This window comes from Amborella trichopoda, chromosome 11, assembly GCF_054954075.1.
Source record: "Amborella trichopoda isolate Santa Cruz 75 chromosome 11, AtrichopodaSantaCruz75HAP2 v2.0, whole genome shotgun sequence".
In the NCBI taxonomy this organism is placed as follows: domain Eukaryota; kingdom Viridiplantae; phylum Streptophyta; class Magnoliopsida; order Amborellales; family Amborellaceae; genus Amborella; species Amborella trichopoda.
In genome coordinates this window covers 25,185,324-25,203,593 of record NC_142346.1, presented here as the reverse complement: position 1 = coordinate 25,203,593, position 18,270 = coordinate 25,185,324, and the positions used below count along the sequence as shown (strand labels likewise).

Below are 18,270 nucleotides of genomic sequence, written 5' to 3'. Positions count from 1 at the left end.
TGGAAACTGTTATATTTTGAGTACCATTGTATCTGTTGTAACTATCATGGTACCTGTTGTAATTATCATGGAGATTGATACTGCAGGTTACAGCTCTTGGGTTCATCCCTTATGCTGGAAAATTAATGAATTTCCTCCTCCTTTCCTGGATGTATGCCTACTACTGTTTTGAGTACGTGTTGGCGACACTTTTGTTCTTGCTTTAGCTTCAATTATCTTGGGATGCAGAACAATTTAATTGAATTTACAGGATAGGTACAAGTGGAGTCTTTCTGTACAGGGCTTAGACAAAAGGCTTAATTTCTTTGAAACAAACTGGGCTTTCTTTGCAGGATTTGGTAAGCAATTTAAAGTGTTACAATTAGATTTATTTTAGAAATAGGTTTATTGGCTGCATAAATAATCATGTATTATTTTCTTTGGAACTCCATTCCTCTAATGTGTCCTTGTGAATATTTAATATTTATTCTCTTTCTTATAAGAGAGGGCAAAAGTACCACTTTTATTCTCCTCGGGAGACACTAAATTCTTGCAATTTCGTAGTAGGTACCCATATTTCATAGTTGACTTTACAGACCAATGTTGCCATACTTATCAAAAAAAAGGAAAACAAGAAAAAGAAAAGACTATGCTGTCATGCATTTGAACTCTTTTGTTGTTAGTATATATAATGGGAGAAACAAAAGAAATCTTTTGAAATAGGCAAGGAATTTGCATTGTGTTCCATCTTCGATCTGCGCTGATTTGGTTTGGAATTGGATCAGCCCATGTCCAGTGAACGTTTGGATCCATTGTTGATTTTGAAATGTTTGTGCCATTGTGTTTGTCTATTATGTATATTCCGGATTTTGGATCATTGAGTCATTAGTAGGAACTATATTTATTTATGATTTCCATGTGCTTGTTTACATCATGGAACATCCTGTTACTTCATTTTTGTAAAAATGGTTTTTCATTTCTAGAGTCATTTAGTATTTTTTTTCTTTATTCTTTGTGTCCTCCAAGTGCAGCATATTTTTTTGTTTTTAAGTTTTAACTTTTGTAATGGTAAGGAAAATGTAAAAATAATGGAACACCCACAACTTGGGTGTTCGCATGTTGAAAACCCTATTGGGTCCAAAAAATGCGATACATGCTTGCACAGGTGTGTATTGTAATACAAAAAGTTCTATCTAGGACTCAAAAAGATGCTTGAAGGTCTCCTGCGTGTTCTGTTGTAAGGTGCCTTAGTGAGGGTGTCTGCCGCGCATTGGCCTCCCTCCAGGTTTTCTGCCAAACCACATGCGTAGCCCTACAAAGTGGAAAATCTCGTCAAAGATGTGCTCCAATCTTCATGGTCAGGGGGGAGATCTAGATGCCCAAGCTATGGCGTTCTTGGAATCCCCCTCAACTGCCAGTTGCCCCCCAAGAGGGGTTAAAATAGTGAAGTTCCACCAGAAGGGCTAAGGCTTCGGCCACCATGGAGTTGGTAAGGCTGACAAAAAGGGAGAAGGACCTGTCAAGGTTGGTCAAATAGCTGGTCGCCGACTTTGAATTGGGAGATGTACTTGTCCTGCCTATGGACGTTGGCAATCTTGTGAAAGAAAGCCGTGTTAGCATCCCCAAACTTTAGCCATTTGACTCTAGAGCACTTGTACCAGAAGATCTCTCCCTTGCAAAGAGTAGTCTGGTAGTCGAACTTGGCTTGTCCCATGAGGGAGGTTTCAGTGGGGTTGAGGGGGCAAGTTTCTTCCAAGGAACCTGGGAGCAGACTGACTCAAGAAGGGCTTCTTTCTGCTCTATGAAATTCCCTGGAAGATGGCAAGCCCAGTTTTTGAGAAGGGACTTAAGTAGTTGAATTGTTCTCTGGAGGCAGAAGCCTGCCCATCCATGGACCTAGGATGTGGTGGAAGCCACCAAGAGTGAAAACGAGATTCAAAGGTGGGTTCCTCGAACCAGGAAATTTCAAATCTAAGAGGTGGCCCCTCGGAGGGAAGGGGGTTTAGTATTCAGAAGTATAGGACAATGGTTAGGAGTAGGTTTGAGGAGGGCCACCGAGTGGGGTCCAAGAAGGAAAGAGTCCCATTCATGGGATAGCGGGTATCTATCGAATGATCGATGATCGAATTGAACTGGGTTCCTTGGAGTGGGATATTAATGGGATGATACCTTGACGCAAAGTTTGGAAAGGCCAATATGGCTTGACAATTGCTAGGATTGGTATTGTGCTCAAAGGACCACTGTGTGACGTTGAAGTCACCACCGATGCACCAGAGGGGGGATGATACCAAGGCTATGGAGTTGAGTTGCTCCCAGAATTTGTCTCAGAGGGCCTTCAAATTGGGGTTATACGCTGTTGTGAATTTTTAGTGTAGACCATCAGGGACTCTGGAGAGGACGACAGAGATGGGGACAGCTCTTGTTTGGGAGAGGATAAGGGCATGGGTAGAAGGGTCCCATATAACCTAGATTCCACCCTAGGCCCACCTAGCCTCAAGGGACACCCATTGACAAGGTTGGCAGCCCAACCTTTTGGACTAACGAGAGGAGAGGACAAGGGAGCTCAGTCTCGAAAAGGGTCAGAAGGGATGGTGAAGGTTTCTTGCAAAAATGTAGCACAATCCTGTGCTTGACTCCATGTCCAAGTCTCAAAATGTTCTAGGTCATGTGGACGGAGGGATAGAAGGAGGCACCCTTCTCGAAGGGCGTCGGTGGAGCTGGGTAGCAGAGGGGTTAGGAGAAGAGTGGGGATTCGCTTGGTCATAGTTAATGTTGCATCCAAGGTTAGAAAGTTCCCACTTTGAACTTGGTCTCTGCATCCACAGTGACAAAAACACGAATGGCCTCCTTTGGTGTAGGTTGCCTTGTGCCTTGTCTATGCTATTCATGAATGTAGAGTCCACCGAGGTCGAAGGTGTCGAGTGAGTGCTGGTTGTGTGTGTGGGTGAGTCGTAGCAAACAAGAGGAGGGGGGGAGAGCGTCCCTTAGGAACAGGGATGGAGGTCAGACCGAAGGGGGTGGCCGGGGGGTCTGGGGAGTAGCTTCCGAGGTTGCAAGAGAGAGAAGGGGGAAGAGAGGGGAGAGGGGGAATGAGGTCAAGAACGACTGGGGGGTAAAGGGATGGGGGACTAGAGGGGGGTGGATTGAAGAAGTCAGGGTGGAGTGGGGTGGCATAGGCTGCAGGCTTAGAATAAGGAGTAGATACTTCAACCAGCTCTTTGGGGAGATGGGTAAGCCGAAAGGGGAAGGGGCAGGGGGGAATGGGGAAAGGGGAGGTGAGGTGGGGAAAGGGGAAGGGGATAGGGTAGCAAGGATGGGAGGAGGAGCTACGAGATGGATGTGGTTTCCGCCAAGGAAAGGTGGAGGAGGTGGATGAAAAGGAGGGTAGGGATGAGGTAGGCTGGGAAGCCGAAAAAGGTGAGGGTCTTGTGGTCTGGAGGATAGAAATTGGTGGGGGTTAGGGGGAAAGAGAGGCATACCAAGGTGATGGGAGGACAAGTTACAAGGAAGAGGTGTCCACCACAGAGAGGTCAGTGGAGACATCCATGGCCAAAGCAACTGAAGGGGGACAAGAGAAGGGGGCTGAGGTAGGAGATGGCGGAGCTTCTCTGGAGGTCGAAGGGAGCGTAAGGTTCATTGGAGAGAGGTTGCATGCTGACTGACAGAGTTGTGCAGGAGGTGGATCACCGATAGTGGAGCTTTCTAGTATGCCGGACTTAATGTTTGGGTCTCGCTGAAGGTAGTCCAAGGGGAGAGAAGCTGAAGGGTTGTTGGATTAGAGGAGGTTGAGGAAGGGGATGAGAGGGGCTCACCTTGAGGTTCTAGGGTTAATACTAAGACGACCACTAAGGGAGGTGACTGAGAGTAAGAAGGGGAGCAAGGTGAGAAATGGGGAGAGGCCGGTGGAGAAGAGAATAAGATAAGAAGAAATGCCTAGTGGGGGGAGGGAGCAGACGGTGGAATTGAAAGAGTTGGAAGAGAGCGGACAATGGTGATGGGGGGAAGAAAAGACCTTTCGAAACTCAGAGGGGCCACGTGTACGGCGGTGGGAGTTGGCGTCCTAACAAAGGCCACCGAAGTGGGGAGAGGGAGCAGGACTGACCACGAGTGCCGAGTGGGGGTTTGTGGGGGGGTTTGGAGGGTCAGGGATGTAATGATGGGATGTACTGAGGAGGCCACGTGGCAGCCCATAGGGAGCATTGGGCATGTGAGCAATGTAGAACGGGAGAGCGTGGGAGATTTGAAAAATGTAAGGGACGGTGGATTCCTGTGGAGGTGCCACGAGTGGGGAGGTTCCCTAGAGATGAGGATGCCAGACACATGTCAGGCTGATGGGAGGTGGGGCAAGGTGTGGATTATGGGGGAGCTGGAGTGGTCCACCGGCATAGGAGCGGTCAGGTGTAACCGGGGTGACGGTGATCTCAGGGATAGCAGCATATTTTGTGGTGGCTTAAAGTCATAAAAAGAAATTGTAGTCAATAATATTGGAAAAGTCATGTTAATTTTGGGATTTTTCTTAAAGTGATAGACTATTGTTCAGTAACAAGATACAACATGATATGTGTCCCCCATACAAAAGTGAGGACAAATTGTACAAATAGAAACAAAAATGCTCAGGATCTAAATCCAAGATATGTTATGTTTAATACAAAATATTTGGCGGCTGCCCCTTCTTGAGCTAAGTCATCTGCTGTGGCATTTTCGGCCGTCTAGACGTGCTTAAAATTGACATGTAAATAGCTTATAATCACAACAATTTGGTTGAAGATTAAAAAAAAAAAAATTTGGTTGAAGATGTGGTTCTATTCTAGGGAGAGAGAAACCTTGAACTCCCAGGGCATGATGCTATGTGAGTCCCCTTCCACTAATTGACAGTTACTCCAGCCATTCTCAAACAATATGATACCTTTATATAGGGAGATAGCTTCAGCCATGGTAGAGTTCACTGTTCCGATTGGGAGTAGAAAAGGTCCCCAGTCCTCAGCATGGCCAAGATTAATGAGTGGATATTTACCAAAGTTAAGTTTGATGATACCCACCTATGAGAGGGGGATTGTGATATACTTATCGGCGTGGAGCAAAGCCTGACAGCCAGTTGAGCACAATGTCCTCTCGCATCCAACACTTGAACTCCATACGTTTGTGGTCTCAAAATTCTTGCGGTAGAGATTAACCCTAGCATTTCACTCCAACCACATGGCCCATGTCGCTGGCAAATATATGGTAGCATGCTCAAGGTGAATGCCTGAGGAGTGATAGGTGGGAGTGAAATACTCCTCAAATAGTTTTTGCATTGTTGGTGGAGTGTCCACGACCATCTAGGTAACGTAGTAGGGATATCCTTATGTGGCCTGAGATAGGACAAACTAGAATTATATGACTCATGTTCTTCTAATATTAGGAATTGTGAGTACAATGTCCTATGTTGAATCTCACCCCAAACCAATCAAAGAAAAATAATATTTTTCAATAGAATTTTTGCCACATTGTTTGGTGATGGATCATCAGAAAGTCGTATTCTAGTAAGTGATATCCAATTTGGATAGCCTTAGGCTGCATTATATATCGCTTTGGCCAGTTGAGGTAATTTCTATAACGAAACTTGTAGGTATCGTTCTTAGGATGTTAATTGCTCATCTTTGTCTTTTGATGTGTTTACCATAGATTAGTCGGTGATAGTTTGGCTCTTGTTATAAAGATGGACCATATGGATTAATAAAGAAAGAGGCTAGGGCCGATAGTTTTGAGTCGCATAAATTGGGAGCTACAGCTGGATGAGGAGGAGACGTTGTCTTCCTCCTCTTCCACCTCCTTTTCCTGCTTCTAAACGTTCTTCACATCCGGCTTTTGCTCGTCCTTCTCCTTCTGCACCACCCCCCTCTAGGCTTCACTCCTCTAGGTCCTCGGCCACTCCTTTTTGGAATAGGATTTACAAGCTTTACTGGAAACCTCTAGGCATACCACACAAGGCTTCTCCTAAGGGTGCGTAGTCTTTTACTCCTGGTTACCCACATAGAGTATTATTGACTACTAATTCTGGGCCTCCTGCTTCCTTCGTGCAAGTTGTCGTACACTTCTCGCCCTCCCTCCCTCCTGCAGGTCCTTTCCCTAAGGGGCCTCCCTCTTCTCTCTGCAGCCAGCCTCCATTCGGTCCCTTCTTCGTTTTCATCCCTTCTGAAGAGTCTTCCTTGCTTAAGGCAAACTTCCAGTCTCTTTTAGTAGGCTCTTTTTGCCCTTCTCGGGATGATTTTAGAGGAGTAGAGAAATGGGCACAGAAATTTTGGGAGGATACCAACATTTCGGCTCGACGCCTCTCTAGCGGAGACTATCTTTTCACTTTTTCTTCACAAGCTCATACCCACCAGGTTTTGCAGGACTCCAAATCAGCGATTTTCAAAGGGGAATCTTTGCGTCTGCGTGCTTGGTCCCCCCAGGAAGGATCTTTCAAAAGGCTAAAAGTCTGGCTTACGCTACACCATGTGCCACTCCATGCTTGGTCTCCTACAACTTTTTGGAGAATAGCAGAAACTTGCGGAAATTTGATCTCGATTCGATGGAAATCTTCGGAAACTCTACCTCTAGGTTCCATCCTGCTCCTGGTGGAGGTCCTGGACCCTAATAGTATTCCACCTTGTTTGTGGTTAGAAGTGGATAACCTGTTCTATCCGATTTCTTTGGCCTGGTCAGAGGCTTCTACCCCCTCAGTTAACCTGGTAAATAGCTGTCCGCACTCGCTGCCGGAGATCTCTTCACCCATTCCTTGGTACGTCGGCATCAGGAAATCAGGCAAAGCCAAGCGGCACCACCGCCAGAATCTCCATGACCATTTTCCTGGCAAGGTTAACAATCGACCAAGTTTTTCGGCCAGCCACCAGTCTTCCTAGTGGACACCACGTGGCACCCTCCCTACACAATCTGGGGACGATGGGGACGGTGGAGTCAGAGAGTCGGTGACGATCGCTTGCGTGGGGCCTACCTCCCTTGAACCATCCTTCGAAGGTGGTGGGGTTGGACACAACTGTCTCTTACCTTCGGGTCCCCCGCCTTCCTCGACCCATCGACCCAGTAAGGAGGTAGTTGAAGATTTAGCTCACCAACCTTCTCCTGGGCTGTCGGGCTCGGTGAAGGACTTGTCTTCCTCGGGCTTGGCTAAGGTTTGGGCCTCGGTTGCTGACTCGTTTCACGTGGTGAGATCCCCAATGGACGAAGGTACACTTGCCGCCCTGAAGCCTGCCCCTATTACCACGCGGCAGGTGCATCCATCCCATGTGTCCCTGGCTCTCATGAGGAGACAGATGCCACCTTTTCGCCGCCTTCTATAGCTTCGGCTGCAGCTTTCGTCCTCTCGCTTGATGTTACACTCTCTGCCCAAGAACCTATCCCGCCTCCCCCTCTACCACTTGGCCTCTTGCCGCAATCACCCCTTGACGGTCCACCTAACGCTGTCCCTCCCTCTACCTTTTCTTCCCTTGATGATCTACCTGGGCCTTTCAGCATGCCTACCCCTTCTCAGAGCTGCGAACCTACCCCCTCTCAGAGCTCACCCACCGCCACTAGCTAGGAGCTACAAGCTTCCATCCTGTCCACTTCTCCCTGTAGGTCCTCTCTGTGCCCTCCTGAGGATGCCTACACCTTAGATGAGAGAGCCAGACCCTCTTTCCTTTTCACCCTGGGTCCCCCTCTATTCTTTCTCTGACTTTCCCACAAAGACCCTCCTCTGTTTGCTTCTTTTCTGCCAATGAAAGTGGACCCTTCACTTCTTCGTTTCAGCATCATCACGGTACACTCCCTCCTTCCTTCTCCCCCTGACCCTTCTCACCTCTCTGATCTTCTCGACCCCTTTCTTCCTCAGCCCTCTCTGCTTATCCCTTTCGGCAGAATAACGACGGTACTCTTCCCTTTTGACTTGTCTCCTGCTTCGCTCCTCAACCTTGGTCCCCAACCTTTCCCATATCACTATTTATCTTTCTACACTCCTCCGCCTTCTCTGCTTGTTAACCCTGGCCGTTATCCCGTTACCATCTGGGCTCCTCCCCCTGTCACCTCCTGGATCCCTTCCCAGCTTGAAGCCTCCCCCGGGCACCCTCTTACCTTCTGGAGCCCTACCCAGCCTAAGGCCTCCCCCAGGCACCCTCTTGGCTCACCACCTTTTTCTACTCCTTCCTAGGTTAACCCAATTGCTGAGCTCCCTGCTGCACTTTCGCCTGATCTTAGCCTTGGTTAACCAGTGTCCTTGCAGTTTGTCCTGCTTCCCCCTGTTTCCCCTAGCCAGTCCTCCTACTCCAATGAATTTTCTAGGATTGTTCCTGACCCACTATCCCAAGCACCCTCTTCTTCTCTTTCGGAAGAAGGCGATCCAATGAGAGCTGATGGGAAAGATAACACTCGAGAAGCTAACAGGATGAAGGAGATCTACAGGGTAATGGGATTTGAACACCTTGGACCTGAAGGCCCGGCACATCGGTTCTTGCAGGCGGACGGCCATAGCAGGCTCAAGGTGAATCTCAAAGGACATCGCAAACTGCTTAATCTCTTCTCTTCTATTGATTATGACAAATTTGCAACTGATGTCAAGCATCCTCCCACCACTGCCCAAACCTCCCCCACTCCGAGGCGGTCGCCCAGGATTGCCTCCACCCCTGCTTCTCCCCATAACTTATGAAGATACTCTCTTGGAATATTAGAGGGCTGGGACAAAAGCTCAAAAGGGATTCAGTCTAAGACTTTTCTTTAAAATTCTCCCCATCGATACTTGCCTTGACAGAGACTAAACAACCAGAGTCTACTCTGCAATCCATCCGCAGTGTATGGGGAAGAAGGTCGTATCAATGGGAATCATTATCGACGACATGGGCTTTTGGCGGGATTTGGGTAATTTGGAACCCAATTGAGTTTAATCTCCTCTCGTCCCACATAGGAGAATTCTCGATCTCCTTCTTTCTCTCCAGAACAATTGATGGTGCGTTGCTTAAATTCTCCGCCATTTATGGTCCAAACTTAGCTTCCCCCTTGTCTGGTCTGAATTGGATCTTGTAGCAGCCTTACCACATTTTGCATCGTGCCTGGGTGATGATTTCGATATCACCTGATGGTCTCATGAGAGAAACTTCAATACCAATATTTCCCAAGGAATGTTGGATTTTTCTGACTTCATCTCCCGACATGAACTTGTAGACATTCCAATTCAAGGGAACGCCTTTACCTGGTCCAATCACTTTGCTCAACCCTCCCTGGCTAAACTGGATCGTTTCCTTCTGTCCTAGATTGGGAAATTGCTTTTCCTGGTTCACATGCACTTACCTTGCCTAAACCTACCTCAGATCATTGCCCCATTCTTCTTGATACGCAAGCGATTGGTAGGGGGCTAAAACCCTTTCGGTTTGAATTGGCTTGGTTGGAAGAGTAGTCCCTTGTGATTGTCATCCCCAGTTGGTGGATATCTTTATCTTCCCAAGTCTCTGGTAGAGAGGGATTCAAGCTACAAACCAAACTCCAGCTGCTCAAAAAGTTCTTAAAAAATTGGAGCCTGTCTCAGCCAGGGAATTATTCTCAGTTAAAAATCTCTTGGCTCAACTGTATCCAAGACCTTGATAAAATTGAGGAAGGTAGACCCCTTTCAGACTCTGTAAGTACAGGTCCGAACCCAATCCAAGCTGGAATACCTTTCTACACTCAAGAAAGAAGAGCTTTTTTGGTACCAGAGATCTTGGGTCAAATGGTTAAAATCAGGGGACCAGAACACTGCCTTCTTTCATCGTATAGCCAACTGTAGAAGGAGAGAGAATTTGATATCCACAACTAAGGTGGATAACAGGTTTCTTACCCAGCCTGATAAAATCGAAAATGCCATCCTAAATTTTTTCATGTCCCTCTATACTGCCCCTGTGGGACACAGGCCAAGGATGACCACTTCGGATTTCCTAACTGTTCCTGAACATTGGTTTGGCAAGTTGGAAGGACCTTTTACTGTCGAGGAAATCTCAATCGCCATTGACCAATTAGCTAAAGACAAAGCACCAGGGCCGGATGGTTTTCCCATGGCCCCTTTAAATCTTTCCTGGGTACTTTCCTACCTGTTTTTAGGAGTACTTTCCTACTTGTTTTTAGGAGCTTCTTTGAAGAATTTTTTTATAAGGGGATCCTCAACAAAGCTATCAATGACCCTTGTCCCTAAGAAAGAAGGTGCTGAAGAGCTCAAGGACTTTCGTCCAATCAGCTTACTCAACTCTTCATACAAAATTTTGGCCAAGGTATTGGCTTCAAGACTCAAGCAGGTTCTTCCTTTCATCATCTTGCAGTCCCAATCAGCTTTCATCCAAGAAAGGCTGATCCTGGATGGTGTGGTGGTTGCTCATGAGTGTATCCACTCTAGGCACCTATCCAAGAAACCAGGCTTGATTTTCAAAATCGATTGGGAGAAAGCATATGACCACGTGGACTGGTCATTACTGGATGAGACGATGGCTAGAATGAATTTTGGTCCTCGATGGAGAAAATGGATTAATGGTTGTATTTCTACCCCTCATTTCTCTGTCCTTATAAATGGTAGCCCTAAAGGATTCTTTGTTTCTTCGAGGGGCCTCCGTCAAGGGGACCCGCTATCTCTCTTTCCGTTTACAATAGTAGCCGAGGTTTTCAGCAGGTCTATCTCTTGACTCTATGAGGAAGGACTACTTTCGGCTTTCCTCTGTAGCTCTCAAGGTCCTTTTGTATCACACTTGCAATACGCAGACGATACCCTAGTCTTATGCGGTTCCTCAGCAAACCGAGAACCTCAGAATTTTCCTCAAATGCTTGCCACTGGTTTCAAAGTAAATATGGAAAAATCAAAAATGATGGGAGTGGGCCTCACACTTCAAGAAATCCGATCCTTGATTCCTTCCTTGGATGGTAAAGTTGAGGACCTCCCTACCACTTATCTGGGGATCCTTTTAGGTTTAGGGAAACCAAAAAAGAGACATTGGGCCCAAGTGATTGATAGAGTTGATTGACGTCTAGCTGGGTGGAAAGGAAGATTCATTTCCCTAGCCGGTTGTTCTACTTTGGTTAAGGCTACACTGGCAAACTCCCTATTTACTGAATGTCCATCTTCCATATGCCAGTGTTGGTGGCTAATAGATTGGATCAACTGATGAGGAACTTTCTGTGGTCCGGCCAAGCTGAAAAATCGAGACATCACCTAATCTCTTGGGATAGAGTCCGAATGCCCAAAGCCCATGGTGGTTTAGGTATCAGAGATCTAAGACAACATAATCTCGCTCTGTTGGGGAAGTGGTGGTGGAGATTGGCCACCCAACCAAACTCTTTCTGGGCACAGGTTATTCGGAATAAATATAACATTCCGGACCACAATTGGGTACTTGAGAGGCCATCACAAAGTAGGGCTTCAGGAGTTTGGAAATCCATCGCCTCTTCTCTTGTTCAGTTCAAGAAAGTGCTTCGTTTCCATCCAAAACAAGGAAATAGAGTTTGCTTTTGGTCTGATTTGTGGATTGGACATGCTCCTCTGAGGGACTTATTTCCTAGCCTGTTTCAACTTGGTTCCGACAAGGAGTCCAATTTTGAAGATGAAATGGTCTTGGCAGGGGGCATGGAACTTGGAACCCATGTTTCGAAGGAATCTCTCTGAGGAGGAAGCATTAGCTTTTACCACTCTTTCGGATGCTCTTCACCAAGTGTTCTTACCTCCATCAGGGAGTGATTCCTTGGTATGGACACTATCCCCATCTGGTAAGTTGTCAGTAGCATCTTTCTATATGAAACTTATCCAACCTCCTACTTTCCCTTTAAATCCCATCTCTCCTCTCTCCAAAGTGTGGAACACAATAGCTCCTCCAAAAGTTCAGTCTTTCAACTGGATAGCTGGCTGTCAACGGACCCCCACACTTGATCAGCTAAAAAAAGAGGCATTCCACTCCCTAACAGGTGTGTTATGTGCCTGAAAGAAGAGGAGTCAAACCCCCACCTTTTTCTACATTGCAAGGTGGCTTTTGAGCTTTGGACACTGATTTTACAATTATTTAGTCTCAAATGGGGCCTCCCACATTCGGTTAAAGATCTATTCTTCATTACTCAGAAGGTCCTTGGCCCAAAGCAGGTAGAACCTTGTGGAGGGCAGCAATCGCTGCTACTGTATGGGTTTTATGGCTAGAAAGAAATGAGAGGGTCTTTTAAGGACACAGCAATGAAGTTTCAGAGCTGCTTCATAAGGTTACATCGCTCGTAACTTTTTGGGCTTCCACCCACAATATCTTTGGTGGGATTCTTATGAGTTCTCTTCTCAGGCAATGGGACAATATTATCCAACTACAGCCTTTCAAGCTACAACGACCTCACAACTGGTAACCTCCTCCAGAAAATGCCATAAAAGCTTAACTTCGATGCCTGTTCCTTGGGAAACCCGGGCTATTCAGGAGTAGCGAGTGTTTTCTGTGACCACAATAGAAATATTTTCATGACATACTCAGCATATGTTGAACATGGAGATTCACAATTTGCCGAAGCATTGGCACTCCTAATGGGCCTAAAATTTTTAATCCATCTTGGGGCCAATCTTTAGTGGTGGAAGGAGATGCAAAAAACATTATATCATGGGCAGCAGGCACTACTAACCCCCCTTGGTACCTTTCTAGAATTTTTGATGAAATTTACCACTTATGCAGCGATACCAACGTCTATTGGGCGCATACTTAGCGGACGTCAAACGAGTTCACCGACCTCCTCGCTAAATATGGTGTGTGACTACGACCACACTTGGAAGACAATGAATAGTCCACCTCCTTTTTTGCACTGGACAATCGAGGTCTTCTAGGACACTAGATCGTTTGGTCTTTTATTTGTAACAGGGCATGCTTATAAGCGCAATTTTTTGTGACCTCAGTCTTTTGGTTACAGCCACTTCTAAAGGAAATAGATTGTATTGGGTTTATGGCTTAATTTTTGGAACTGAGATACCTGGCTCGTGGGTATTCTCGGTCCTCTCCCACCGCTTTCTGCTGTATTCCTCTCTTTTATATAAGTAATGCAATGTTAACATTATCAAAAAAAAAGATGGACCATATGAATTGATCTATGTAAGCTGGTAGGAACTGTTGTGATGCCTCCTTTTCTCTATGGCTGTCAAGCACTTCTGAACTCTAAACATACATACTCATTTTTTCTGTTCTAAATTGGATAATTTCTACTGGGCCCATTGATTTGGCTTGGCAAATTTCTGAACTTACAAGACACCAGTCAAGGATATTTCTGAACTAATTAGTGTTATCACCAGAGCATCATGGAACCTTTTGAACTTATGTTGACTCGAGCAAGAGTTGCTCTTCAGGGAGAGCACCTCCATGTGACAGCATACTTTATTATTAGAGTTTTTCTATGTGTATCCGTGTGTTTTCTATGTACATGAATGGACTTCCAGTCATCAGAAGTTCTTGATGTACGCACCCCTTTTTTTGAGTAGAGACTAGGATTAGCAAAAGCATGGGCACAGGAAGTGAAAACATGATTGTAAATGGCAATTCCTATAATTATTATTGTTATTTGTTGTTGTTTGTAATTGTTGTTGTTTGTAAATCAGTTCAAACTCATGACCTCCAAATAGTTGATCCATGAATTTGAACCCTGATGTAAAATGTACTTTGTAAAGTTGTTGACAACTGAAAAGTGTTCTATGAAAGAAGCAATTTTTTTGGGTTTTTTGAATACGAGTGAGAATGATCACGAGTCTTATGTCCTAACGTGGTATCACGGTGTGTACTTGTTATTGTTTTCCCTTTCATTTTCCTTTAAACTCAATAAATAATTTGTCTCTGAACTCTTTGCACTTTTTGTTTCAATTGTTTCCCTATAACTGTTTATTTCTTCCATTAATTCATTGCAGGTAGTCCATGTGCCGTGGTGACTTTCCTTTTTTCTCAACTTGTCGGTTATGCAATAATGGCTACACTCTTTCCATTTGTATGTGTGGAGTTCTTTTTCTCTGTATTTATTTTATAGATTTAATGATGGTTGTGCAATTGTTTCTTCCAAAATTTTCTATCTATGTTATCCTTCATCAGATTCCAAAAGATTCTAAGCATTCTATTAAGACACTCAAAATATCTTAAGGTTAAAAATGTGTGCAATTCCCTTGAAGAATGGAAAATTTTTCCTCTCTCTCTCTCTCTCTCTGTCTCTATCTCTCAAACATCCTTAGCTATAAGCCCCTTTTGTTACCTATGAGCCACTTGGACCCGCAAAAATCACACTAATTATAGGTGTGGCATTCTCCGTACCGGCTTCTTGTCTGCTGTTTGCATGATTTCTTGAACTCTTGGCATATGCCTTTTTACTGACATTGCAACAGTATGGTGTTTCAGTTTATGCTTGCTGCTACTGCCAGTCATGTTGATCAGGTTATAGATTCTCAAAAACGATCATGGGAAAATGAGGGACCACCAAGGCTTCCAGTATTTTATGCTGCTAATGCGTTATCGTAAGCATCATCTGTTTTCATGCACTTGCATATTAATTTGTCAAATAAATTGCTTGACATATTCAGTCCAAATTTATTTACTAAAGAATTATTCATATATTTAGGTTCCTTCTTTGTTGAGGTTTTGTTTCTTCCAAGTTCAGGCACTAAATGCTAATTACTATAAATTGATTATGTGCATTAATATACTCTTTTGGGGTTGGAGCAGCTATGTCAGTCACAATTTAGCTGAAGTTTGTCACCAGATATACTGATTGAAAAAAGTGTCATTCTTTGATGGTAGGACCCTTTTACCCTTTTAGAATTATGGCTTATAGGGATCTTGCTGTATTATATGGATGTTGGTTTGTAGATCATAAAACTAGGTTGATTGGGTATCCTCAAGTGAGTTGGTTCTTTACAACCAAGATTGGTTATCTAATGACATTTTCTGCCAATAGGTTGCATTGATTGTATACACTAGAAAGAACTGCCTGGAATCTCATTTTGTAGCATTGCAGATATATTCTACATCACTAGATTAATTAACTAATTTCTGCCATTTGGTTTAGGAAATGGGCTTGTTGGTCTTTAGATCATCACATTGAAGCTTTCAAGGAGTTGCATGTTAAAATTTGGGACAGTCAGGAGTGGACTCCATTAATCACAACATTCTAAAATTTGTATTACCATATCCCCATATGTGGGAAATAGCATTAAAAATGTTAAAAGCTTTTCGGAATGCAAGTATGTACTCAAAAAGTTCTTTAACCAATTCCATGCATAAAAAAATGGTCTCGACTCAAAAAGTTCTTTAACCAATTCGATGCATCAAAAGAAAAAAAAAAGGTCTAGAACATGGACAAATTATTTGGTAACCATCAAATTCGCGCATAGTCTGTCATTATTCATTGTGCTTCATGTTTGCAGATTGCACATTATGCGATGGTTGACTGAGCTGCAGAAACAGAGCCAAACAAAGCACAAAATGGATGAGTAGTCTCTATTAAATTGCCATCCTAAACAAGGGATGCCTTAGTGTTAATATTTTCCGTTTTGCAGAAGCATGAGACGAATATCTTCATCAATGTGAAGCTGCTTGAAGTTGGTCGCTGGAAGGCATTTTTGTGAATCTATCCTTTCCACTATTTCATTATGAATGCCGGCGTGTATATGTGTAAATATGACAGGTGATTTTATTCATACAGCGACTGTTGGTTGTGTTAGGAACTGGTAGGACTCATACGGTATTTATAAATCATGGTTGTGCTGTATTTTTTGGAAAAAGTTTTTTTTTTTAATGGTAACATATGACTTATCATTAATTCAAATGTAAAATATAAGAAATTTTAACAAAGACACGAGATTACAAAAACGAAGTAACCAACAAGGATGCAGTATAGACTCCTTTGGCAAGAATATCGGCATCTTCATTCGCATCTCTATAACAATGTTGGATCGTTGTCATAAAGGTTGACAAAATATCTCAAATTTGATGAAAAATAGCCTTTAATTTTCAAAGAATATGGGCTTTTTTTTTGTTCCAGGCAATGATATTTGCCGAGTCTCTTTCAATAATTCTGCCTCTTTTCAAAGTGCATAGCAATTTTGAACCTTCTAATAAACCTGGTGTATCTACCTCATGTACAGTTGGAATACCATAAGGACCCAAATAAGAGAATATAATTTGACTCAAATTATTTTTGATGAGACCACTATAGCCAGCTGATCTTGAATTCTCAAAATTAAGCTTGAAGGAGTTCACTGGTGGTGGTATCCAAATAGCTTCATTATGAGTGTTGGTGGTAACACTCAGTTGCAACTGTCAAAAGATTGTTAAAGATAAGATTTTTAAGAATAGAACTACTATCCTTATGAGTAAAGAATCAATCAGTTGAACTGTCAAAATATTTTATTTTAATGTAGATAGATCTTTACTTATGTTATCAAAAACTTTTATATTTCTTTCCTTTCGCACACTCCAAGGAAGACTAATCTAAATAGATCTCCAAATAACAGTTCTTTTTTTAAAAATATTGGGTGTGATCTATTGGTCAAGAGTAGTTCTGACATTATAAGGCAAAGGTAATGATAGATTGAGGCACTGTCGAGCTCAATCTCAAATATATATAACAAAAGGGCATAAGGGGAAAAGATGTTAGGAAGTTTCACCACTGCCTTTGCATAGGATGCATACATTAGTGATAATAAACCTTATTTCTCAAATTGTTAACAATTGCTAATTTATCTTGACACATGATCTATAAGAATAGCTGCATTTTAAGAAACACATGCTATTTCTTAATCTTGAATAAACCAGGATCCAACACTCTCCAACTATCAGAAAATAATAGATTATAGGTCGATTTAACCGAAAAATCTCTCGAATTGGTAAGATTCCAAATAAAGCTATCATCCATATTTGGAGTCAAATATGTCTCATTCAATAATTCGAACAATGTTTGATACTCCTCAATGAATTTGTTTATACCTTTCCTATACTTACAAGGAATGGGCAAACACTTTTAGTATAAACACCCTCGTTGGCCTCATTGACAGATGCTAGTAGGTTTAAAGCTTTTGAGAAAACGTCAGGGAAAAGGTATCTCGATGTCTCATCTCCAATCCATTTGTCAAACCAAAAGAGAGTAAATTCTCCATTTTCCACTATTTTTCAGAATTGACATAAATAAACAGATCTCTCATAGTCAATACATCTCTAAACATGGGACAAACTTGCCTTGTTTTTTAGACTTTTAATTGGGCCAAAGTTCAAATCTATTTTATCTATATCTCTCAGAACAAGCGCTCCAAAAGACTCAGGTTGCGTATGGATCATCTACCATCATTTTATTAAAAGTGTCGAGTTCATATGTTTCAATCTCCTAACACCCAATCCTCCCTCTTTCATTGGTCTACAACTTTTTCCCAACTCACAAGATGAAGTCTTTTCCTTCTTATGTCATCTCCCCACAAGAAATTTCTCATAATTCTCTCTAGTTACTTTTCAACTTTTTTTGGCATCTTAAATAAGGACATAAAATATACTGGGAGGTTGGACAAAGTGGATATAATCAACGTATATCTTCTCCCCATAGAAAGATTAGCTTTCCAAGTGTTCAGTTTCTTGTCAAATCTCTCCACCACCGGATTCCAAATTGATCTTGAAGGCTTTAAATCCACTAAGGGAATTCACAAATAAGTACAAGGTAAGGACTCAACCCCACAACCTAATAAGTGTGTGATTCTTAATACACAACCATTTACGGACAACCAATACCAATGAGCTTGGTTTTACTCAAAGTAGCTTTAAGTCCAGTTGAGAGTTCTACATTTTTCAAAAAAATCTATAGGCAAGTGATTTCCTTAACCGTAGGATCACATAATATAATGGTATCATCAGCATACTGTAAATGTGATACTATAATACCATTATGACCAATATTAACACCTGATATGATCATCTACACTGTCAATTCATTAAGCATGACACTAAAGCTCTCAACTACCAAAATATATAAAAATGATGAATCATCTTGTCTCAATCCTCTTGATCATTTGAAAAAACCAATTGGTTTAGCATTAACAAGAACCGAAAAATGGGTAGAAGACAGACAATCATCAATCCACAATCTTCACCTTGAACAAAAACTCATTTTAGCCATGATACTTTGTAATACCCCCCAATCAACCTTATCATATGCCTTCTCAAAATCTAGCTTTCAAATAAAGCCCGATTTTTCATCATTGATTCTTGAGTGGATATATTTTTGTGCAACCAAAATATTATCTATAATTTGCCTATCTTTTAAGAATGTTCATTGTGGTCCTTTAATAATCAT

General features: G+C 42.9%; 1 protein-coding gene across 7 annotated transcripts in view; it reads left to right on the top strand.

Moving 5' to 3' along the window:
• The window catches only part of LOC18446504 (etoposide-induced protein), a 29,199-nt gene extending 13,484 nt beyond the window's left edge, over positions 1-15,715 (top strand). The window contains exons 7-12 of one of the 7 annotated variants that reach the window (XR_016044334.1): positions 87-172; positions 256-338; positions 13,856-13,932; positions 14,321-14,449; positions 14,658-14,728; positions 15,359-15,715. Coding sequence is in view for 2 of the 7 variants with exons in the window: in XM_006856621.4 (XP_006856683.3) it covers positions 87-172; positions 256-338; positions 13,856-13,932; positions 14,334-14,449; positions 15,359-15,428 (432 nt within the window). In the remaining 5 variants the exon portion in view is untranslated. Of the gene's footprint in view, positions 1-86; positions 173-250; positions 339-13,855; positions 13,933-14,320; positions 14,450-14,657; positions 14,729-15,358 lie in introns of all 7 variants that reach the window. The other 6 variants (XR_016044337.1, XM_088851797.1, XR_016044333.1 and 3 more) reach the window with 6 other exon arrangements.
• Positions 15,716-18,270: the final 2,555 nt, after the last annotated feature.